The 25,499-nt window shown below is 43.6% G+C and overlaps 1 protein-coding gene across 1 annotated transcript in view; it reads right to left on the reverse strand.

Annotated features, from left to right (window-relative positions):
* The window catches only part of LOC124593905 (agrin-like), a 669,506-nt gene that overhangs the window by 156,879 nt on the left and 487,128 nt on the right, over positions 1–25,499 (reverse strand). Inside the window, exons 12-13 of the mRNA XM_047132256.1 lie at positions 12,140–12,277; positions 8,621–8,767 (exon numbers count right to left, since the gene is read on the reverse strand). Of these exons, the coding sequence (XP_046988212.1) occupies positions 8,621–8,767; positions 12,140–12,277 (285 nt within the window). The remainder of the gene's footprint in view (positions 1–8,620; positions 8,768–12,139; positions 12,278–25,499) is intronic.

The following is a 25,499-nucleotide window of genomic DNA, read 5'->3' on the forward strand; positions in this document are numbered from 1 at the left end:
CGCAAACAGAGACTTTGCGAAACTCACTTCGCTCTGTTCCTCCATGAGATCCATAGCGCTGTAGACAGCGGAAATCTGCTTGATGCCGTGTTCCTTGGCTTCAGGAAGGCATCTGACACCATCCTGCACTTTCTTTTAGTGAAAAAAATACGAGCTTGCCGAATATCGGACCGAATTTGCGACTGGATTCGTGACTTCCTTGCAGAAACGGCTCAACACATCGCTCTTAACGGAACAAAATCGATAAATGTAAAGATAATTTCTGGAGCATCCGAAGGAAGTGTCATATGACCGTTACTATTTACAGTGTGTATAACTGATCGAGTAGAAAGCGTCGGAAGCCCTTTAAGGCTGTTCGCACATATTGGGAAGTCCTTCCACGTACATCACGCGAAAAGATCACGACGGGAAAATTCGAGAAATTAGAGCTAATGGAGAGGCTTAACGAAAATCATTCTTCCCAAGCGCCATTCGCAAGCGGAATGGGGAGGGGAAGATAATTTATCGGTACCAGAAGTACCCTCCGTCATAGGTGACTTGCGGAGTATGATGTAGATGTCGGTGTAAATGTACCGTGGTCACGAAAGATATGTCAACAAAATTTACTATTCTTACCATTTTCTGGTGAGCATTTAGCCTGCTCTTCAGCACGGTCTTCTGGCATTGCAACCTTCTTGCAGGCAACATCTTCTGCAGGCAGCGTCATGGACCTTCTGACGTCATCCACCCGATAATTTTTTTTTTTTTTTTTTTTTTTTTTTTTTTTTTTTTTTTTTTGAGTTACTGCTTCTGACTAGTTTGATGCGGTCTGCCAAGAATTCCTCTCCTGTGCCAACCTCTTCATCTCAGAGTATCACTTGCAAGAATCTGGTCCGATATTGGTATTTTGTTCACTAAGCGACACTGCCGAACAGTGTAGAGTGCATTCCTAAAATCAAGGGACACGGCATCAACCTTGGCAACATTGTCTATGGCGCTCTGTACTTAATGGAGGAACTCAGCGAGCTATGTTTCACAAGACCTCTATTTACAGGATCGATGTTGGTAAACCAGAGAGTGGTTAACAGTAAGATGTTGCGAGAGAGGAACAGAATACTACTTCAGGAACTCAAAGAGAGATCGCTACCTGACTATAATAACATCAAAGAGAGATTTTATTGTGAGTTACGCGTGGAGTCACAGTCTACCAATGGGATACCAAGAGAGAGCGCAGGCTCTGCATAGCTGATTTGTTTGGCACTGCGAACACTGGAACACCTAAGTAACCACGACTCTCCCCATTTCCCATACAGAGCCCCGTCACCTTAATGTGACAACCTGTCAGAAGCCTGAATACCCACCTTCTGCAGCGCGGACCGCCGCGAGAAGTGCACGAAGAAAGTCACTCACTGGGGTTCTGGAAGATACCAACAGGGATGTGGAGCTACGCCGATTCCAGGCCCATTGCCAGCAGTGCTAGGGTCCTCATTACAGGATCCACGACGCGAACTTTCCGAGCTAGATGATCCCACAGATTCTCGATTGGGTTTAAATCCGGCAGGTTGATGGCCAGAGGAGTATGATAATCTCATACCGGTGCTCTTAGAACCTCGCATGTAGACTGCAAACAGTGTGACACATTGCATTGTCCTACTGGTAGATGCCATTCTGTCGAGCAAAAACAAACCGCATGTAGGGTTGGTCGTGCTCCCCAAGGACAGGTGCATAATTGTGTTGAACCATTGTGCCTTACAGAATGTCGACATCACCCAGGGAATGCCACGAAAACATTCCCCAGACCATAACGCTCCCTCCTCCGACCTGGACCTTTCCGACGATTGTTACAGGGTGTTCGCTTTCAGACGTTTCACGCCGTACACGCTAACGGTCATATGCCGATGGAGCGTAAATGTGACTGTTCTGAAAAGGCCACCTCTCGCCTCTCAGTGGACGTCCGGTTGCGGTATCGGCAAGCAAATTCCAGCTTTAATCGCCGATGAACAGCACTCAGGATGGGTGCATGAACCAGGCGCTGCCGCGGAGGTCCATACGCAACTACGTTCGCTGAACAGTCGCTGAGGAGGCACTGTTGGCAGACCCTTGGTTAATTTGCGTGGCCAACTGCTCAGTAGTTGCACATCTAGCCCGCCGTACACAATATCCACAGGCCACTGTTCACCCCATCATTTATTGCTCGTTCTGCACCACAGTTGCCTCGCCGCCAGTTTTGGATAGCTTTAACCACGGCGGCACACGAACAGGTTGCATACGTTGCTATCCGTTTCGGAAATGGTTCCACTCTTGGCCCGAAAAGCCCGTTTCATCACTTCGAAAACGACTGCCAATGTGCCTTACGAAACTTCCATTGCCAGTGCTGCCGCCTGCCGTCTGCGGGTGGTTACTGAACGTTGACGTCAGAGATAGGCGGGTCACGTCAATGTGACTGGACCGTGCACCCTACTACGACTTTCTGTTAAAGCATTTCTGGTTGTAGTGATGCACCTCGCCTGCCACCCAATTCCTCTAATAAGTGGAACACAATAGCGCATCATGTGGTCTTGGAAGCATCCGACTAGATCCTCCTTACAGGAGTGAATCAGGCTTTCAATTTGATCACCGTTTAATCAAAGGTCATGACTGGGGACGTAGGTGAAAAGAAGGGCTGTACAACAATCGTAATAATGGAAGGAGCCTAAATTTTAACTGAAATCTATTCTGCATTTAACATTTACAATGAAAGAGGAAAACGAATATTAAAGACGGAAATCAGGAGCAAAGACTGCACTAGTATTCAGTATCGGGTTTCTCATGTGATCAAGCGTCATTTAAAACACGAATTATTAAATATCAAAGAAGCCACTAGGGGGTTGGGAAGAGCCGGAGGGAGAAACACTAGCAATGAAGAGCAACAGTGGAGCATGGTGGCGTGTTACCTACGTTGTAAACAAATGTTCAAATGTGTGTGAATTCCTAAGGGACCAAACTGTTTAGGTCACTGGTCCCTAGACTTACACACTATTTAAACTGATTTATGCTCAGAACAACACACGCCGGCCGAGGTGGCCGTGCGGTTAAAGGCGCTGTAGTCTGGAACCGTAAGACCGCTACGGTCGCAGGTTCGAATCCTGCCTCGGGCATGGATGTTTGTGATGTCCTTAGGTTAGTTAGGTTTAATTAATTCTACGTTCTATGGGACTAATAACCTCAGCAGTTGAGTCCCATAGTGCTCAGAGCCATTTGAACAACACACGCACCCATGGCCGAGAGAGGACTTGAACCTCCGGCGGGGAGGGGGGGGGGGGGGGGTTGTAAACCCTAGCATCTCGTCTTGTACGGAAACTGTGGCCGGCTTTTTGCTGTATTCTGATAGCGTGAATCAGGCAGATCACTTGCGTCTGACGAACAGTACACGACATGTTCGATTTTCAGAGGCTCTCATTAGTGTGATAAGTGCGCGAGGTGTTAGAGTCAGACTTTTGCCAACGTAGCACCTACCGCGAGGTCCTCTGTGGTGGAGACGGACGCTATGTGTTGAGTGATCCAGGGCAATAGTGAGGCCCACTGACCCTGCTGGGTCATATTTAAAAACTCGTTCTCAGCAAAGAGACAGCAGACTGTCCCGGTGGACACTGTTTTCTGTTGCCGTTCTATGTGGCTGTCACTACAAAAAGCCATGTGTCTTACCAGCTGGTTCTGAGGGAGCTTTCCAGCTCTTGTTAGGTTGCCATTACTTGGCTGCTCCCAACCGTCAACTACCTCCCAGGAATGGATCGCTGCGTTCCTTATTCAGGCCAATGAGCTTCTATAACGGTCACGGTAATGTTGGGGATGATAAATATTGTTATAGTTTGGAATGTGCAGCCTTAACCCTTCTTTGACACACGGGGGTGTAGTAACCCCATGCTCACTTTTCGTTAATAATATATAAACCTCAGAAAATGGTGTCTACGGCGCCATCTGTTGTGTGATCTAAGCGACATCACACTGGAAGCGTCATTACGTCTACGGCAGCCGTCCACGGTCGACTGGGGCTGCTTACACCCAAGTGCATCAAGTAACATCGAGTGTGTGAAATTTAAGAGCATTTTCTTTCAATTACATTTTGACATCAGAATGAAAAATAAAGTGAGTGAAGTATGATTCATGATGTACAAATTTTTTGTAGGATACATAATATTTTATTCAAATAATTAGGTAGAGTATAATCTGCGATTGCGGCGTATATGTGAGGAGTTGCTCTAAGTGGAAGAAAATCGTAATTTAAGACTAATGTGTACCTTGAACATATGTACATTTGACCGAAATTCCTTCATTTCGTTATTACGATTTCATCTATGTCATAATCAAAATCATATGTATATTATGATTCAACAATAAAAACCTTGCTTACTTTGATAATAATAGAATGTTTACTTTACTTACAAGAGACTGGTACACCTGTCTAATACCGTCTAGGGCGCCCGCGAGCACGCAGAAGTGCCGCAACACGTCGTGACATGGACACGACTAATGTGTGACGTAGTACTGGAAGGAACTGACACTTGAATCATGCAGGGCTGTCCATAAATCCGTAAGAGTACGAGGGGTGGAGATATCTTCTGAACAGTACGTTGCAATGCATCCCAGATATGCTCAATAATGTTCATGTCTGGGGAGTTTGGTTACTAGCGGAAGTGTTTAAAGTCAGAAGAGTGTTCCTGGAGCTAGTCTGTAGCAATTCTGGACGTTTGGGGTGTCGCATTGTCCTGCTGGAGTTGTTCAAGTCCGTTGGAATGCACAATGGACATAAATGGATGCAGGTGATCAGACAGGATGCTTACGTATGTCACGAGTCAGAGTCGTATCTAAACGTATCAGGGGTCCCATATACTCCAACTGCACAAGCCCCACATCATTACAGAGCCTAAAAGTTGAACAGTCCCCTACTGATTTGCAGGGTCCATTGATTCATGAGGCTGTCTCCATACCGTAAACGTCCATCCGCTCGATACAATTTGAAACGAGACTCGTCCGACCAGGCAACATGGTTCCAGTCACCAACAGTCCAATGCCGATATTGTCGGGCCCAAACGAGACTTTAAGCTTTGTGTCGTGGTTCAAATGGTTCAAATGGCTCTGAGCACTATGGGACTTAACATCTATGGTCATCAGTCCCCTAGAACTTAGAACTACTTAAACCTAACTAACCTAAGGACAGCACACAACACCCAGCCATCACGAGGCAGAGAAAATCCCTGACCCCGCCGGGAATCGAACCCGGGAACCCGGGCGTGGGCTTTGTGTCGTGCATTCATCAATGGTACAAGAGTGGGCCTTTGGGTTCGAAAGCCCATATCGGTGATATTTCGTTGAATGGTTCACAACGCTGACACTTGTTGATGGCCTAGCATTGATATCTGCAGCAGCTTTCGGAAGGGTTGCACTCCTGTCATGTTGAATGATACTGTTCAGTCGTCGTTGGCCCCGTACTTGCAGGATCGTTTTCCGGCCGCAGCGATGTCGGAGATTTGATGTTTTACCGGATTACAGATATTCACGATACACTCATGAAAAGGTCGTACGGGAAAATCCCCACTTCATCGCTACCTCTGAGATGATGTGTCCCATCGCTAGTGCGCTGACTACAGCACCACGTTTAGTCTCATTTAAATGTCGATAACCTGCCATTGTAGCAGCGGTAAACGATGTAACAACAACGCCAGACACTTGTCGTCTTATATAGGCGTTGCCGACCGCAGCGCCATATTCTGCCTGTTTACATATCTCTATATTTCAACACGCATGCTTAGACCAGTTTCTTTGGCGCTTCAGAGTATACGCTTTCGAAAGGCAAAATTGGTACTTTTTTCAGTCGATACTAGTGTTATAATAAATTCCATTAGAGAGAAAGCAACAGAAGAGTTAGTAAACTATATTTTCAAAGAATTAATAACTGGTTTTCTGGAAATAGGCACTCCCTAAATTTTGAAAAAAAGCGCTATATATTCAGTTCTGTAAAACAAATAGAATCATACGAACAACTGATGTAGTACATGAGCAGGAGTCAGTAACCAGGATAGAATGCTCCAGATTTTCGTGTGTTTGACGAAAACTTGAACTGAAAGAAGCATGTTACTGAGATTCTCAAACAATTGAGAGCACCTACTTTTTCTCTCCGCATAATTGATGATCTTGGAAACAAACGCATAAATCTCGTAACATATTTTGCGTATTTCCTCAATTATATCATAGGGAATAATTTTGTAGGGTAGCTCATCACGTGGGAAAAAGATGACTGATTGCACAAAAGCGAGCACCAAGAGTAATATGTGATGTTCACGCACGGGTGTCATTTAAGTACCTCTTTAAGGAGCTAGTCATTTTAACTGCGCCGTCACAATATATAGCTCAGCTAGTGAAATGCGTCATAAACAATCCATCACAGTTTGATAAGAACAGTGCTGTACGTACCTACAACACTAGACAGAAAATTGGGCTTCATTACCCATTGTTAAAACTGTCAGTGACTCATAGATGAGTTCAACATGCGTCAACAGAAAGTTTTAATCATTTGCTCAATAACACAAAATGTCACCTGACAAGTAGTGAAGCAAGTTCTAAATCTCGTTTGAAATTATTTCTCCTGCACAAGTCCTTCTATTCCACTGACGAATTTCTACTTAAAAAAACTTATTTTTGATTGTACAGGGTAGCGCAGGGGAACGGGAAATTTTGAACGTTACAGTTGGCAGCACAGTAGCGCCGGCAGATGTTCGAAACTTTGCACAATTGATGTGAACGCATTGCCATTTAGTAATCATGGAGAATTGGACTGGTGCGGAACGTGCAGTAGCTGTGAGAGCGTTTTACAAAAATGGTGATTAGTGCGACTGCCGCGCAGAGAACATTTCGACAGCATTACCAGCTTGGACGTCATGGTCGTGTCCCATCTGCGCATGCGATTACAACGTGGGTGCGTAATTTTGAAGAAACAGGATCTGCCTTAAAAAAGAAACCTACAGGTGGCATTCCAACGGAACGTACCCCAGAGAACATTGCAGCTGCTAGAGCTGCAATCGAGAGAAGTCCTCGCCGCTCCGTTCGACAGCATGCATCTTCGCTAGGGATTAAGCGACGAAGCTTACAAAGAATACTGCACGAATTAGACTTCCATCCCTATAAGTTACAGATTGTGCAACACTTACATGAACGAGAACCAGCGTCACATATGGAGTGTAGCAGCCAGATATTGGCTAAAATCAACGAGGACGCGAATTTCCTTGGTAACTTATGGATATCAGACGAAGCCCATTTCCACCTGAACGGATTCGTGAACAAACAGAATTTTCGTTATTGGGCACAGGACAATCCTTGTGAGTTTCACCAGCGACCACTACATAGCGCCAAGGTCACAATATGGTGTGCTGTGTCATGTCATGGTGTTATCGGCCCTTATTTTTTTGAACGTGAGGATGGTAGTGCAGTGACAGTAACATCCGCTCGATATGTTGAAATGATTCAAACATTATTTACACCGAGACTGCACGAGCTTAATCTCAACGTCGAAAACATGTGGTTTCAGCAGGACGGAGCCACGTCACACACTGCTCGACAATCGATGGCAGCAGTTCGTCAATTGTTTGGAAGACGCATTATTTTACGTAACGGTGACATTGCATGGCCTGCGAGATCCCCTGATCTTAGTGTGTACGACTTCTTCCTGTGTGGATATCTTAAAGGCAAGGTGTACCGTACACGTCCTGCAACAATCCATGAAATGAAGGAGAACATTGAAAACGAAATCACTGCCATTCCCCGAGATTTGCTACACCGAGCATTCCAGAGTTTTCATAACAGGCTGTTAGAGTATGAACGCCGAATGGGAGCACATCTTTCCGATGTCATCTTTAAATAGTAAAGAGACACTTTTGGAGATTTTGATTGTAAAGACATACTGAATAATGGCATACTGAACGATTCTTTTATCGAAATGATAATAAATTACTAGTTTTATGAATTTATTCATGCAAATGACGTTATTTCGAAATTTCCCGTTTCCCTGCGCCACCCTGTAGTTGCATGAGCAGGAATATAATGATAATGCGTTCTGTAATGTCAACAGTAATCTTGTAAAGATATTCTGTAAAATAACTCGGTCCACATCATTTCGATAAAAGAATCGTTCAGATGATCTGTGGAACATGTAACTATCTAACGAACTAGGAAGCCTTTTCTAAAGATAGCTGTCTTGAGGGTAGCCTTATACGGAAGAGAAATGCGGACGATAAACATTTCAGACAAGAAAATTAACGCTTTTGAAAAGACGTGTTGCAGAAAAATACTGTAGAGCAGAGGGGGGGAAAAAGTGATTTTACTTGAGAGAAAGATGGTGAGCGTCAGTTGATAGAACGCTTCTCGGGGGATCAAGAAGTGATGAATTTGGTAATGTAGGGAAGCGTGGGGTTTAAAATTGTAAGAGTAAAACAGAGGACTGACTACGTTAAGCAGGTTCAAGTGGCTGTCGGTTGGAGTAATTATGCAGAGCGGAAAGGTTTACACTTGATAGACTAGCTTGGAGAGTTGCCTAAAACGAAACTTCGAGTCGACGACCGCAACAACAACAACAACGACGACGACGGCGGCGGCGGCAGCAGGTACGTACCTGGGACGCAGCCTTCGGCGGCGAGCACCAGGTTGACGCCGGTGCAGATGGTGCACTTCTGGCCCTGCACGCCTGGCTTGCACATGCACCGGCCCGTCATCTGCTCGCAGTCCTCTCGCACGGCTCCCAGGGGCGAACAGTCGCACGCTGGAACAGTCAATCACCTCGTACTAGTCACATATGTCAACACACACTTTTACTTGATATCTGACGTACCCTGTCCATGAAAGCAAAATTATTTGTTGCTTTATCAGCTTCCGCCAGGCAATGTGTGTCAAACATACCTGGTGTAACGTTTTGGCTTTTCCAGAATGAGATTTTCACTCTGCAGCGGAGTGTGCGCTGATATGAAACTTTCTGGCAGATTAAAACTGTGTGCCCGACCGAGACTCGAACTCGGGACCTTTGCCTTTCGCGGGCAAGTGCTCTACCAACTGAGCTACCGAAGCACGACTCACGACCGGTACTCACTGCTTTACTTCTGCCAGTACCTCGTCTCCTAACTTCCAAACTTTACAGAAGCTCTCCTGCGAACTTTTCAGAACCAGCACTCCTGAAAGAAAGGATATTGCGGAGACATGGCTTAGCCACAGCCTGGGGGATGTTTCCAGAATGAGATTTTCACTCTGCAGCGGACTGTGCGCTGATATGAAACTTCCTGGCAGGAGAGCTTCTGTAAAGTTTGGAAGGTAGGAGACGAGGTACTGGCAGATGTACAGCTGTGAGTACGGGCCGTGAGTCGTGCTTCGGTAGCTCAGTTGGTAGAGCACTTGCCCACGAAAGGTAAAGGTCCCGAGTTCGAGTCTCGGTCGGGCACACAGTTTTAATCTGCCAGGAAGTTTCATATCAGCGCACAGTCCGCTGCAGAGTGAAAATCTCATTCTGGAAACATCCCCCAGGCTGTGGCTAAGCCATGTCTCCGCAATATCCTTTCTTTCAGGAGTGCTGGTTCTGCAAGGTTCGCAGGAGAGCTTCTGTAAAGTTTGGAAGGTAGGACACGAGTTACTGGCAGAAGTAAAGCTGTGAGTACCGGCCGTGAGTCGTGCTTCGGTAGCTCAGTTTGTAGAGCACTTGCCCGCGAAAGGCAAAGGTCCCGAGTTCGAGTCTCGGTCGGGCGCACAGTTTTAATCTGCCAGGAAGTTTCGTTTTGGCTTTTGGTGGCATAAGCTTTATTCACACATTTCACATTTCAGTTGAGCGAAGACACAGTATGTGACACATAACGTGAAAAAGTGGAGTGAGGCAAAAAGGACAGATGATACCTGATACCTGAATCGACTTAAGATTTGGTTGGCTGCTATAGTAAACCATGGAGGGATTACACTCTGGCGTGCATGCCAAAACTCATATTTTTTCTTATTAATAATTATTAAAATAATTTTTACCCATTATGGATATGGAACATTGCGACTGTCATGGCTAAAGGTTTCCAGGAATTACGTCAACCAGTCGTCTTTTGTTTTATTTTTATTTTACATTTCTGGTTTCGAAGCGCCTAGCGATCTATCATCGGATGGCGCATATTTATGACATGTTTCCAACAATGTGGGGGTTGTAGCTGTGGGAAAATGTAAAAACGAAACATATAAGCACTGAATGTGGAAAGAATTATGTACTTTATGAGATCGATTTATATGCGTTACTAATGGTTTGTGCTCGGTGCGCGCATTGTTCTGGAAGACATAACATGTGCTTCTCAGTGACGTTATTTTTGTAGCACTTCACGAACTCTGCCACACGTTCTAACTTCCACGTGCTTTACGAAATGTAGATAACCGAAAGAGCGTAACGAAATTTAATTTGAAAGTAACTGTGTTGAGGTGCAGAGTTCCTTTGCTCACCACGAGCATCACCCATTGGCGACAGTAATTATGTTTATATTTATATTATATTCATTATGGCAAAAATAAAATGTATTTACGTTGGAAACTGGAACTGTGCTATTTCAAAATCTATAAAACAACAATGATATTGCGTCAATAGTTTTAGTACTGAAATTGAATTTGAGATTTATCTTTTTGCTTTATAAACATTGGTCTGAGGCGTCCTGTCACGGTCCGTACGGATCCCCCCGTCGGAGGCTCGAGTCCTGCCCTCGGGCATGGGTGTGCGTTGTCCATAGCGTAAGTTAGTTTAAGTTAGATTAAGTAGTGTAAGCTTAGGGACCGATGACCTAAGCAGTTTGGTCCCATAAGATCTTACCATTAATTTACAATTTTTTAAAATAAACATTGATCATTATATATGAAATAAACATCAGAGCTGTGCAAGTTATGTGGGCATTTCTGGGGGTCGAGGGCCGTACATGGTGTGTGTGTGTGGGGGGGGGGGGGGGGTAGGTGGGTGAGTGTGCACTAGAAGAGAGAGAGAGAGAGAGAGACAGAGAGAGAGAGAGAAAGTGAGAGAGTGATGATCGATGAGTAGGTGTACCACTGTGGAAGGGTGTGTATGTTCGTTTTAGTTTTTTGTCCTGGGTTGTTAAGTTTTTCAATTACAAACATTCTTTGACATTTCGAAAAAATGAGTTAATAGCTAAGTCAGTTCGTTCCTTTAAGATGGTGTGGGATGATTTATTGTTATGTCCAGCAGATGCATCTTTATTCCTTCGCCTACAGCGTGTGAATATGGAAATTTGTTTTGATTTCTGTAATTGAATGACTGTTTTGCGCTAGGTGGGCTAGAAACCTTAATTTATGTAAATTTTTAAACAGAGTGCATCTGTGTGCTCCTTGTATAAAATTTCAAAGTTTCTTCCAGTTTACCCTATGTAGTAGCAGGAGCAGCTGCACAGATTAATTTATATGTACCATGTTTATGAAAAGGTGGGTTGGCTGTTTTAATGTTACGAACTATTTGGTTTTGCATTTTGTTATTTGTGTGGAAACTTATTTTTATGTTATTCTTTGACATTTTCTATCAGAGGAGATATGCTATCTGTTGATTTAAATATGAGTGGATTATAATCCCATGTCAGTGTCACAAAATTTATTTACTAATTACATGTTTCAGCTCATTACCGTGCCATCTTCAGATCAATCTAAAATGTTGTTCAGATCGCAACACTCACTACACATCGTCATATTTTTTAGATCTAAGTCGCCCTAGTTAAATAAAAAAACCTAAACTAAAAATCATAGCTGGTTATGTAAACAGAAACGTCAATCAGTACTCAAATGGTGTTACAGTGCATATTTTACCACACATGCACAAACGGTGGATAGTAATGATAGGTGCATCGCCAAAGAGTGAATGTAGACAAGTCATGTCTAACACTCATATCAGGAAAAGGGAAGTGTCTGTGTGACAGCGTTCTCTCCAAGTACATTTCGTAGTGGAATCAGGAAAGGGGGGGAGGGAGGAGGAGGAGGATGGTGACAGTGGTACCCAAAGTACCCATACGTTGGCTTGCGGACAATAAATGTAGATCCGTTAACGTATGCGGGTGTCCAAGACTACTGTTGTGGAGGTCAGTGAAGGCCTTTGGACCAGAAACGGCGCGCCCTGTGTGTGGGTACTTACCGATGCAGCCGTCGTGTCCCTCCGAGATCTTGGGCAGCCCCCAGTAGCCGTGCAGGCAGCGGTCGCACTTGTCGCCTCCCACGCCGGGTCTGCAGCTGCAGGCGCCCGTCTCGGCGTCACACACGTCCGACACCGAACCTGGCGGCCATACGCACAGCACGTCATACTCGCTACATTTCCGACACGTTGCCGAGAAAACGCTTAAGAGAGGAGGTTGATAGCGCAACACACTGAGATCAACGACTTCAGAGTAGAGTATTCACACCTTTGTAAAAGTAAAGTTTTAACAAAATGTCAGTTTGGTTTCCAGAAGGGTTTTTCAACGGAAAATGCTATATATACTTTCACTAATGAAATATTAAATGCTCTGAGTAACCGGAAGTCACCCGTTGGGATTTTTTGTGATCTATCAAAGGCTTTTGATTGTGTAAGTCATGGAATACTTCTAGATAAGCTCAAGTACTGTGGTATGAATGGGACAGTGCTCAAATGGTTTAAATCATACCTAATTGGAATAGTGCAGAGAGTTGAAATAAACAGTTCACATAATATGCAAAAAACTGGTGATTTCTCAAACTGGGGAACAATCAAGAATGGGGTGCCGCAAGGTTCGGTCTTGGGTCCTCTGCTGTTCTTAATATATATTAATGACCTGCCATTCTACATTCACGAAGATGTAGAGCTGGTACTTTTTGCCGATGATACAGACAAGAATTAACTGGTGAAATTGTAAACGATGTTTTTCAGAAAATCATTAAGTGGTTCTCTGCAAATTAGCTCTCATTTAACTTTGACAAAACACAGTATATACAGTTGCACACAGTAAATGGAATGATACCGTTAATAAATATAGACTTCGATCAGAAATCGGTATCTAAGGTAGAATATTCAAAATTTCTAGGTGTATGCATTGATGAGGGTTGAACTGGAAAAAACACACTGAGGATCTGCTGAAACGTTTGAGTTCAGCTAATTATGCTATTAGAGTCATTGCAAATTTTGGCAATATACATCTGAGTAAATTAGCTTACCACGCCTATTTTCATTCTCTGCTTTCGTATGGCATCATATTCTGGGGTAGCTCATCACTGAGTAAAATAGTGTTCATTGCACAAAAGCGTGTAATCAGAATAATTGCTGGAGCTCATCCAAGATCATGCTGCAGACACTTATTTAAAGAGCTAGAGATCATCACTGTAGCCTCACAATAGATATACTCACTTATGAAATTTTTTATTAACAATCCGAACGAATTCAAAAGTAATAGCAGTGTACATGGATACAACACTAGGAGAAAGGATGATCTTCTTTACTCAAGTTTAAATCTAACTTTGGTTCAGAAGGGGGTAAACTATGCTGCCACAAAAGTCTTTCACTTACCTTATAGCATCAAAACACTGACAAATAGCCATATAGCATTTAAAAGGAAATTAAAAGAATTTCTTAATGGCTACTCCTTGTACTCATTAGATGAATATTTGGATAGAGTAAGTGGGTAATTTCCCCAACCCCCACAAAAGAAAAATTAAAAATATTAAGTGTCATGTAATATTTTGTGTAATGCAATATCTTGTATAGACACCTTTTATTAACCTGACACGTTCCACATCATTACGAAGTGTCGTATTCATGACCTATGGAACAAGTACTAATCTAATCTAATCTAATATAATATAATCAGAGTCGCACAGACTGTGTAATAACAGCATCGTTATCCTTCGAAACAAAAGACAGTTCCTTCTCCTTATACGAGATGTGCAAAATAAAACCAGCCCGGAAAATACGCTGACGGCAAAAGAATCGAACATAAAAAATAATTAATTTAGAGTAATGAAATTTCGGCAATACATTTGTCTATGTAACATATTTAAGCGATTATCATTGCAAGATCAGAGGTTAATGTAAGTGCGACATAAGCCATTGCAAACGTGAAATGCTGGTACCTTAATAACAGGTGTCACTGCCAGAATGTTGAATGGAAGCATTCAACCGCGCATGCATCGTGTTGTACAGGTGCCAGATATCAGTTTGCGGGATTGAGTTCCTTGCCTGTTGCACGTGGTCGGTCAGTACGGGGACTGTTGGTTAATGCTGTTTGTGGATGACGCTGGAGTTGGCGTTCGATGATGTCCTGTATGTGCTCGGCTGGAGCAGTCCAAGACAACATGTCAACATTCTGTAGAGCATGTTGGGTTACAACAGCGGTATGTGGACGAGCTTTATCCTGTTGGAAAACAGCCCTTGGAATACTGTTCATGAATGGCAGCACAACAGGTCGAATCACAAGACTGACATACAGTTTTGTAGTCAGGGTGAGGGGGACAACAACAGAGTTCCTCTGCTGTCATACGAAGACACACCCAAGAGCATAACCCAAGCAGCAGGTACAGTGTGACAAGGCCACAGACAGGTTGGGTGCAAGTCCTCAGCTGGCCTCCTCCTAACTGTCACTGGCACCACTGGCACCGAGGCAGAACCGACTTTTATTAGAAAACAGACCTCTACCCAACCATACAATGCTTGACACCATCTGACGTCGCAAATGATGGTGGTTTGTGCTCAGTGGAATGCATGCTGCAGAGCGTCTGGCTCGGAGCTGTCCTTGAAGTAACCGATTTGCAACAGTTCGCTGTGTCACTGTTGCTCAAATTGTTGCTGCAGATGCAGTACGATGCGCCAGAGCCGTACGGCGAACACTATGGTCTTCTCTCTCGGTAGTGCTACGTGACCGTCCGGAATCGGTGCTCTGCGACCGTAAATTCTCGTGATCAACGCTGTCAGCAATCATGTCCAGTAGTTACATTCCTGCCAAGTCTTTGTGAAGGAACATATAGCTTCTCGTAGCCCTGTTACACGACCTCGTTCAAACTCAGTGAGGTGCTGATAATGGCCTCTTTGTCGCTTAAAGGCATTCTTGACTAACATCAACACACCACGTCCCCTCTCAAAGGTAACTAACGCTCACAACCGTTCCTGTGTGTGTTTAAAACAAACCTGATTTGCATCCCCATAGGTCCCAGCGGAGGTTCGAGTCCTCCCTTGGGCATGGGTGTATGTGTTTGTCCTTAGGATAATTTAGGTTAAGTAGTGTGTAAGCTTAGGGACTGATGACCTTAGCAGTTAAGTCCCGTAAGATTTCACATACATTTATGCGACTGGCGCCAAATTTGAATAGATATCATCTTTCAGATGTAGAAACGCGGCTAACAACTTTCGTTCACGTTGTCCAACTCTTTCTTGGCGTTGCGATATTTTTCCCTGTCGGTGTATTTAGCGCACCTTAAGGTAGGCAACCCGATGTTCATCATATAACGCAATTGCGGATGAAATAAGTTGGGTTGTCGGTCTTAAAGTGTAGGAAACATCTGCTCCTGGTGCGAAAAATGTAAGTTGGGTTGGGAATCTTAAGGCACATAAAATATTTTCCGAGCCAGTTTTATACTGGCCATCCTTGTACAACTTTAGTGTGTCTTCTATCAGACAAGATTTCGCTTAGAAAAATAAAAGTGCCTCTGTAGCATGCAATTAGTGTTCCACAGCAAACAGTTATTAATGAGTAACATGAAGGTAGTACTCGTCCTATTCCAAAAACAAACAATATGATCACTACGGACAGCCGGCCACGGTGGTCGAGCGGTTCTAGGCGCTTCAGTCCGGAACCACGCGGCTGCTGCGGTCTTAGGTTCGAATCCTGCCTCGGGTATGGATGTGTGTGATGTCCTTAGGTTAGTCAGGTTTAAGTAGTTCTAAGTCTAGGGGACTGATGACCTCAGATGTTAAGTCCCGTAGTGTTCAGAGGCATTTGATCCATCACTACGGACAAGTTCCACTATTCTCGAAATGAATAACTGTTTCAAGCTAGGTGAAAACTGACACACAATAATATCAATCTGAATATGTCAGGGAACTAAATAGCCAAGTATAAGCGCCGTCAGGCAAACAATATGACGTTGCATGAGTCGTTCGTTGGTTGGTTGTATGTAGAGAGCATTCTATACCAAGGTCGTCAGCGCCATTACTAAAGTGATGTGAGAGAAATGTCATAAAATGTTTAAAATTATGTTTTCAATGGTAAAATTTGAAACAAAAGTCAGATACACTCTTCTCGATTTTCACTCACTTCAGCTCATTGATTCGGACAGGTGCACAAAATACGAAAGACTCACTTCAGGTAGTCATTGTGCAGATTCCATCGTTAAAGTACACAGATTGTAACACAATAGATAAAATAATATGATAGAGAACTGTGACTGGTGGTTAGCGTGGAAAAGGTATAATTAGCCAGACACCCTGAAAACACATAAAAATCGTCTATGTGACAAGGACAGATCAGCTTTTACCGTGTTGCAGCCTTCATGTTTTGATATGAAACATTATGTAAGTCATGGTGTGCAGATATCAGTGCTTTACAAGCACTGGTCATTGGTAGGTCCTCTAACCAGAAGAGGAATCCATGTGTCAGAGGAGGGTGCCTATCAGGACGCGCGTTAAAAGTATTTCATTCCGCCTCAGCAAGCGGAAAGAGGAATCTTCACAGCCCCATTTTTTATTTCACTGACGGCAGTTTCTCAATCCTAGCCACTCTGCCTCACATAGACTAATGGTACATTGTTGCAACAACGAAATAACTGAATGTGTGGGATAGCACATTGAGAAATTACATTTACCATGCAGGCATCCTTAGATACTTCACCTCCTGCTCCAGTACACTGGACCCGCAAGTGACCTGATAACATGGCTTCAGTAACGGTTCAGTATAATAGTAGCTACTAAAGGCAATCGGAAGCTTACGATTTCTAAAATCACAACTAGTCATGAGCATAATCGTTAGGCGTACAAAGACGATTTTCTAACAGATCAGGTTAAGACGACGGAAATCACAATATCGCTCCATCTATCCCTTATTGTGTCCTGCAGAAAACTGAAAATCATCTCGACAAAATCTGTTTATCAGCTTCAGCCTAGGAACCTTCGAAAAAGTCTCTGTCGCTTCCTGCTGAGGATACGAGCAAGAGGATTCCGAATCACCAAAAATATTCTTACAGTCCTAGAGGAAATTTTCAGATTCTTAAAGTAGTGAAATGAATGACAAGGCCATTAGACGGGCATACATTGAGATTGGGTAAGATAAGGAGGGCATGCTGCAGTGCCTTTTCCAAAGGACGTATCCCGACATATTCCTTAAGGTGCGACTGCACCTGTGTCCCTTGCACCTAGTCGCCGTGCGTCTGTACTTCCCTCACACGCAAGAAGAGTAATGCTTGTAGGTGCTTGCCTCTTTTTTGATATGAGCACATTTGTAGTTCCATTCAAGCCTAGACAGAACAACACACGTTTTTCGAATGATCAAGGCGTCCTCTTTGCTAGCAGCAACTGTCGGCGCAGCCAGTATATTTTGAGACGAAGTCAGAATCGTATAAAGAAGCTCACGTACTGGGATAATTAATGATTTTTGTGTACTGCATGTGTCGGAATGGTGGAACAGATAAAGATGGCAACGTGTATTGTGTTTGATAACTGGAACTTCAAAGTGATCCCGCAACTAGTTGGACCACGGATAGCAAAGGAAAATACAAAATACAAAGACGCTCGACCAGCGATGGCAAGGTTGACTTAGCCACTTCAAATTTTTGCTACTGCCGAAGTTATTTTAATTCGTTGACGAGTTCTGTCCCTCCTACGAGAGAGATTATGTATTTAAGCATGAGATTCAAATTTATATACACCCATACGAGACGCACTTGAAAAAGGTACATCATCGAAATTAGCTGATCTTGTGGTATACGGTCAGTTCCACAAGAAAGTTTACCCCGTTGCCTGTATGAAAAAAGGACACTATCATAAATATATGTTTGCAAGAAAATACATGTTATTACTAACTGCACAGTTACCTAATAGTTAATGCAATCGCCGCCGCTGTCGTTCATAGCTTGACAACTTTTTGGCATACTTTTTAGGAGATTTTCTGCATATTCTCTCGGGAACGATCTCCATATCGCCCTGATTTGATATGACAACTGCGTCAAAGTATATGCTGGCTTTCTTTTAACCATCATTTGCGATCGGATTTGCGTCCGGAGACACTGCAGGCTAATGCATCGTGGACACACCATTGTCTTGTTTCCAAGCTGTACATAGACGGTTGCCATGTTTCGGATCATTATCCTCTTGAAGCACACAGTTTGCCTCGTTCGAACCAAATAGCTTCTTAATAGACGACAGAAGGCATTTCTGAACTTAAATAGTGGCAACACTGCTGTGGAGACAATATGCAATGTAATCTACTATTGTCGCTGATAGCACACGTTGTTGACATACCTACCTTCCCTCCGAGCAAATGGACTCGCGCGTCCCACGTCATCAACGTGCGCACAATCCAGGGAAAAACAGTCACTTGTAAGCGAGCGGTGTAACGTAACGGTGTTACTATGTTTTCGAAACAGGAACAACGGAGTTGGATCAAGATTGTAAGTGCCAGAGGTCGTACAGTACGACAGTGTCATCAAGGTCTTTAAGAGGCGTGCATGTTGGGTAAAAGCCTTCAACGAAGGTCGGCAAACTGTGGCAGACATGCATCGGGCAGGTCTTCCTAGCGTCTCTGAAGAAGAAGTGCATGCTCTTGCCGCTTTAGTGGACAGTGATCGACGCCATACGATTCGTAAGCTCGCCCACGAAACCAGATTAGCGCATACGGCTGTGTTTCGCATCCTGAAGGAACGCCTGGGCATGCGCAAAATTGCATCACGATGGGATCCGCATGACTTGGAGGAAACGCAGAAATGGATCGTTACGACGCTGCTCAGACGCACTTGGAGCGCTATGGGCTTTCTTACGTCGTAACACTGGATGAGACGTGGGGCACATTGTATGAGCCCAAACTGAAACGCCAATCCAACGAATGGCGCCGTTATGGGTCGCCGCGAAAGTCGTAAGTGCGTCAGAGCCCCAGTATGGTGAAAGTTGTGGTGATTCTCGTGTATGACTGTGATGCAGTTGCCCTAACGCATTATATTCCTCCACGGCAGACCGTCAATGCACAGTATTACTGTTCGTTTTTGGAGCATCACCTGCGACCAGCTTTGCGAAAGGAGCGGCAGCACTTTCTGCGCCATTCACCCATCATTTTGCACGACAATGCGCGGGCGCATACAGCGCAAGCTGTGGCTGCTCTGTTCGGTCGATGGGACTGGGAAGTACTGTACCATCCACCATACTCCCTGGACTTAAGTCCTTGTGACTTTGATTTGATTCCGAAGATGAAGGAATCACTTCATGGCATTCGCTTCAGAACTGTTCCAGAGATTCTACATGCAGTAGGCCGCTCCATTCGCACCATCAACAGAACAGGCTCTGCTAACGATATACTACGCCTTCCACATTGCTGGCAACGGGTTCTACACAGCGCTGGTGACTACTTTGAAGGACAATAACACGTGCAAACATGTAACTCTTTTGTATCGGTTGTGAATAAATAGTTGCCACTATTTAAGTTCCAACCTTCGTATATAAATATAAGTAAGTTACGCTTCATATATTTTGCACTAATTTTAAACTGCAACCGACAAAACAGAACATTCAGCGCACACACTGTTTATCTACACACTGTGCAAAAGTGAAATGATTACAAATGCGAGACCAATACCAGAGACGCCGCTGCGGACGTTACATTTAAAATTATGACGTACACTTTCTTGTGGAACTGACTGGAAATGTCAGTGATAGCCAAGAGTTAAAACCAAAAAAAAATTTTCTGATTGCAAGGTGTAATCCACTGAAGCGCCAAAAAGATTGGTACTGGCATGCGTATTCAAATACAGAGATATATAAGGAGGCAGAATATGGCGCTGCTGTAGGCAACGCCTATATAAGACGACAAGTGTCTGGCGCAATTGTTAGATCGGCTACTGCTGCTACAATGGCAGGTTATCAACATTTAAATGAGTTTCAAGGTGATGTTATAGTCAGCGCACGAGCGATGGGACACAGCACCTCCGAGGTAGCGATGTAGTGGGGATTTTCCCGTACGACCATTTCACGAGTGTACCGTGAATATGAGGAATTCGGTAAAACATAAAATCTCCAACATCGATGCGGTCGGAAAAATATCCTGCAAGAACAGCACCAACGACGACGGAAGAGAATCGTTCAACGTGATAGAAGTGCAACCCTTCCGAAAATTGATGCAGGTTTGAATGGTGGGCCCTCAACAAACGTCAGCGTGTGAACCATTCAACGAAACATCATCGATATGGGGTTTCGGAGCCGAAGGCCCACTCGTGTACCCTTGATGAATGCACGACACGAAGCTTTACGCCTCGCCAGGGGCAGTCAACATCGACATTGGACTGTTGATGACTGGATTCACTTTGCCTGGTCGGATGAGTCTCGTTTCAAATTGTATCGAGCGGATGGACGTGTACGGGTATGGAGGCAGCCTCATAAATCCATGGATCCTGCATGTCAGCAGAAGACTATTCAAGCTAGTGGAGGCTCTATGATGGTGTGAGGCGCGTGCAGTTGAAGTGATATATGGGACTCCTAATACGTGTAGATACGACTCTGACAGGTGACACATATGTAAGCACCCTGTCTGATCGCCTGCATCCATTCATGTCCATTGTGCGTTCCGACGGAGTTGGGAATTTCCAGCAGGACCTTGCGCTATACCCCACACGTCCAGAATTGCTACAGAGGTCTCCAGGAACACTCTTCTGATTTTAAACGCTTCCGTTGGCCACCAAACTATCCAGACACGAGCATTATTGAGCATATCTGAGATGCCTTGCAACGTGCTGTTCAGAGGAGATCTCCACCCCGTCGTAGTCATAGTGTCCTCTCCTGCACTACTTCAGACATTAGTCGAGTCCATACCACGTCGTTTTGCAGCAGTTCTGCGTGCTCGCAGGGACCCTACACGATATTAGGCACGTGTACCAGTTTCTTTGGCTCTTCAGTGTACAATACCGAGGCGACGATCTTATGAGACGGATGGATGTAGGTGGCATCAGGGAACAGATAGGATCAATGTGGAAACATAAAACTGAAAAGCCGGCCGAAGTGGCCGTGCGGTTCTAGGCACTGCAGTCTGGAACCGCGAGACCGCTACGGTCGCAGGTTCGAATCCTGCCTCGGGCATGGATGTGTGTGATGTTCTTAGGTTAGTTAGGTTTAACTAGTTCTAAGTTCTAGGGTACTAATGACCTCAGAAGTTGAGTCCCATAGTGCTCAGAGCCATTTGAACCATAAAACTGAAAAACATAATGTCTGGAGAATTGTGTAGGAAGCTAGCAATGTATCTCAGAAGAGTGAAAGCTTCATACACATGAGACAAGTCTGAAATTTAAGGTGCTATAGAAGTGCTGTTTCATTAAATAAAACGTAACATAGTGTTCAAGGTGGTCTAGCACTGAAGCAACGGATCATATGTCCTGTTTTCATAGAAGGAACGCTAGATTGTCGATAGTATCTCAACTTGCTAACAGACCATTAACACACATCAGAAGATGTTTCACTGCAGACTATTAGGAACGTATGATATCAGCATGATGGTTGTCTTGCATTTTGTCCATGACGTACTGTATCTCGTCTATCCAGTTGTTTTCAGATCATTAGATTGGACGCAGCCCATCTGTAAATTAACCGGCTCGTTCGCCAGATTTGACCATCTTAGATTTTTTCCTCTGGGGAGAGCTAAAAGACATGCATTCAAGGACAGGTCCACCATACCAGATGATATGGAACAGTGTATTACTTTCGCCAGCACTGAAATTCTTGCTGAAATACTGGAAGTCTGGTATCAGTCTTGCCATGACAAAGTGTTAGCTTTTACTGAAGCTAGCAATAGGCATTTTCAGCACTACCTTCCAAAGCTAATTCTCTTGCTCCTTCAGAATCCAAAACATATGTTTATTAACTTTTTCCGTAAGCGTTTGATAAACATGAAGTAGACAATTACCAGTATTTAAAATTTTCGAACTGCAGTTTCTCGTGGATTGTTTGCACTAGAATTCCGAAAAAAAAAGATTGAAATTGAAATTTAACCTTATTGCAATTTATTAATGGCGATGGACAGCATACCTTTAAAATGACGTTTTACAATAAGTACTGATTCTAGTGATGGTTAAAATCTGCATGTGGGCTGCAATTGTGGGGATCTGGTTAAATTTCATTTCTGTGAAAACAGCAAATTTTAAGTAAGTTTACGTAAAAAAATTCAGCTAAGCTGTTAATCTCAAATATTTCGTGAATGCTTTAAGACATCGTAATTCTGTGTTAACCCAACCCAGTTGGGAAAAAGTAGTCAGGAAATGACTTATAGTCTTTTTTAATAGCTATGATAATTATAGAGAGACCAATATCAAATTCGCTTTGTCGAATAGAACTATAGCAATATCTGTTGCCAGTATAGTTGTTCTAAAAAAGGTAAATTTAACTGCCTTTCACTCTTTAAAATACGGTTAGTATTTGTGGACAAATTTCTAAGTTTAGAACGTAAGATGTATCCGCTTCGAACATGAAACCGATTTCTGTCTTGTGCGGAAGTTCGTGATATTTTACGGAAGTGGTGCTTCAGACTCACAGGGCGCTGCAGTTTGACGCAGCTGACTTAATCTGCTTACAAAAGCTTAATAATGAAGAGAAGTTTAATTTAAAATTGATATAATCACATTTGGCTACTGTATCTGAAGGGGTACGGGGCGTGGAATCTAGGGATGATTGACCAGTCAGCTAAGATTTAAGGTCTTCTTTTGTTTCTGTCAGAGCCTTGAAAGAAAGGTGCTCATCGAAAATTGTGTTGATTTGTAAGACAGATATAAAAATGTTAAACAATAACGTCGTGTTAGCACTTCAACGGTAAGATACACATTTACATTGCAAAATTACGTCAGCAAAAGCAAAAGAACGTGTTCATAAACACTTGCTTAAAATTCCATTTATGTCAAGTCTGTGAATGTTTGTTTCTCATACCACTTGAAACATCATACCTACGTGCAGCAATCGCTCCTGGATATCTAATGATGGGTAAATTCCGAAACGCGTCTTATGAGCAATAAGGTCATTCTTGCCTGATGTTTGACTCTCTCTTATCATTGCGATCCAGTCAGCCTGAATGTAGAACTACTAATTGTTTTAATTTCAAGAGTTCGGTGTGGGGTGTCGGAGGGGTGAGTGGACTGCTGTGGCCTGTTGTGGGGTTATGTACCACTGAGGCTACGGCGGGGACGAAGCCTCTCCGTCGTTTCTATGTCTCCAGTTCCATACAGTACAACGTGCTTTTTACCATGCGATATCGGCAGATGAAATGTTGGCACAGTGTTTAGTGTTCCAGCTTCTTAATTTTGGGTCCTGTGTTCGAAACTGGATTATTGTTTTTATGTATTTTATTTTTCAATATTTTCATTTATCTACCCATGTCCATAGAAGGTAACCACACGAATGTTTCTTATCAAAATAGGAAATACAAGGGCGTTATAGTAGCTATAAATTTACAACTGGATTTCACAATAAGTATCACACGTTTATTATGTAATTTATGTGTGTATGGTACGGTGAGGGGTCACAATCTTTTTATATTCTCGTATTCTGATATTTCATTCTCATATCAATTCTTATATTATATTCATACACTCATAAGCCAGAACAATGTGACCACTGGCCACCGCGACGTTGGTGGCGCTTGGTAGCGTTGCGGGCAGGTGACCCGGTAACGAATGTACGTAAACGGAGCAGACATGGACGGGGGATCCACCTAGCAAAGATATGGGCTGAAAATGGGGAAATCCTTTGAGATAAGTGACTTTAACAAATGACAGATTATTATTACCCAGAGCCTGTCAACGAGTATCTCAAAAACGGCGAAGCTGGTCGAATGTTCACGTGCTACTGTCTTGAGCATCTACGGAAAGAGGTAGAGGATCAGTGAAAGTACCATTAGACGCTGAATGATTGGACGTCCGAGGCTCTTCAGAGAACGTGGGCTTCGGTGTCTTCTCTGCTCTGTAAAGTGGGGCAGATAGCGATGTGTGACATCTCTGCCGAAAGAATACAATGCTGGTGCACGTACAAATGTTTCGGAGCACACCGTTCGTCGTACGTTGTTGGACATGGTGCTCCGCAGCAGACCACCCCTACGTGTTCGCATGTTGACCCAACGCCATCGTCATTTACGATTGCAGTGGGCACGAGACCATCGGGATTCGATCGTCGATCAACGAAAACATGTCGGTTTTTCGGGTGAATCACATTTTTGTTGCACTGGGTCGATGGTCCTCTCCACAAATGTCATCATCGAGGTGAACGGCTGCTCGAAACATGCAGTGGGCCACGCATGCTGGCTGGTGGGAGTAGCATTATGCTATGGGATACATTCTCCTGCGATTGCATAGGACCTGTGATAGAAATGGATGACAGTAATCGAGGACACGCTGACAGCTGCGAACCACCTGCATCCCTTCAAGCTTGATGTATTCTCCGACGGCGATATCATAACGCCTGATGCAAATCCTGTAGAACCCATCTGGTTGCTACCGAGCGCCATCACCACCTAAGCAAAACAGCTGCCTATTGTTTGCCAGAATTACATGACCTATGCGTAGACATCTAATGTCACGTACCTCCACAAACCTACCAACAAACTATCGAATCTCTGATACGCAGAATCAGTTATGTATATAGTTCCAAAGACAGACAATGAAGCTAATAAGCAGGTGATAACAATGTTTTGGCTCATCAGTGTATGTTTATTCTTCAGGAAGATTTGGTGCATTCCCTTAGATCATACCGATCATAGACACATTCGAAACCAGATATTCCGAACACCACGAGCATCGCGCAAAAGTAGGTTTTTCCACAGTGACATTTCTTGTATTTCTTCGTATAAATCTTACTCGTGACAGAAATGTCGTAGCAGTGGTGAGTATTTCGCGAGGTGGCAATAAGTTCGCGGCAGACCAAGCCTATGGATGACTTTTCCAAAAACTGACGCTTGATTATGAATCAAGATACAATACTGGTATTTCACCGAAAACAATTTCATATAACTTTCTCATTTTTTAAAATTCATTCTTCTGACATGAAATTAGTAGACAAATATGAACAACTATATATATATATATATATATATATATATATATATATATATATATATATATATATATGAATACACACTGCAAACATTCGTATAGTAAGCTTCTACAGACACGGGTGTACCCACGAAACACAAAAAAATGGTTCAAATGGCTCTGAGCACTATGGGACTCAACTGCTGTGGTCATAAGTCCCCTAGAACTTAGAACTACTTAAACCTAACTAACCTAAGGACAGCACACAACACCCAGCCATCACGAGGCAGAGAAAATCC

This window comes from Schistocerca americana, chromosome 2 (assembly GCF_021461395.2).
Source record: "Schistocerca americana isolate TAMUIC-IGC-003095 chromosome 2, iqSchAmer2.1, whole genome shotgun sequence".
Classification (NCBI taxonomy): Eukaryota; Metazoa; Arthropoda; class Insecta; order Orthoptera; family Acrididae; genus Schistocerca; species Schistocerca americana.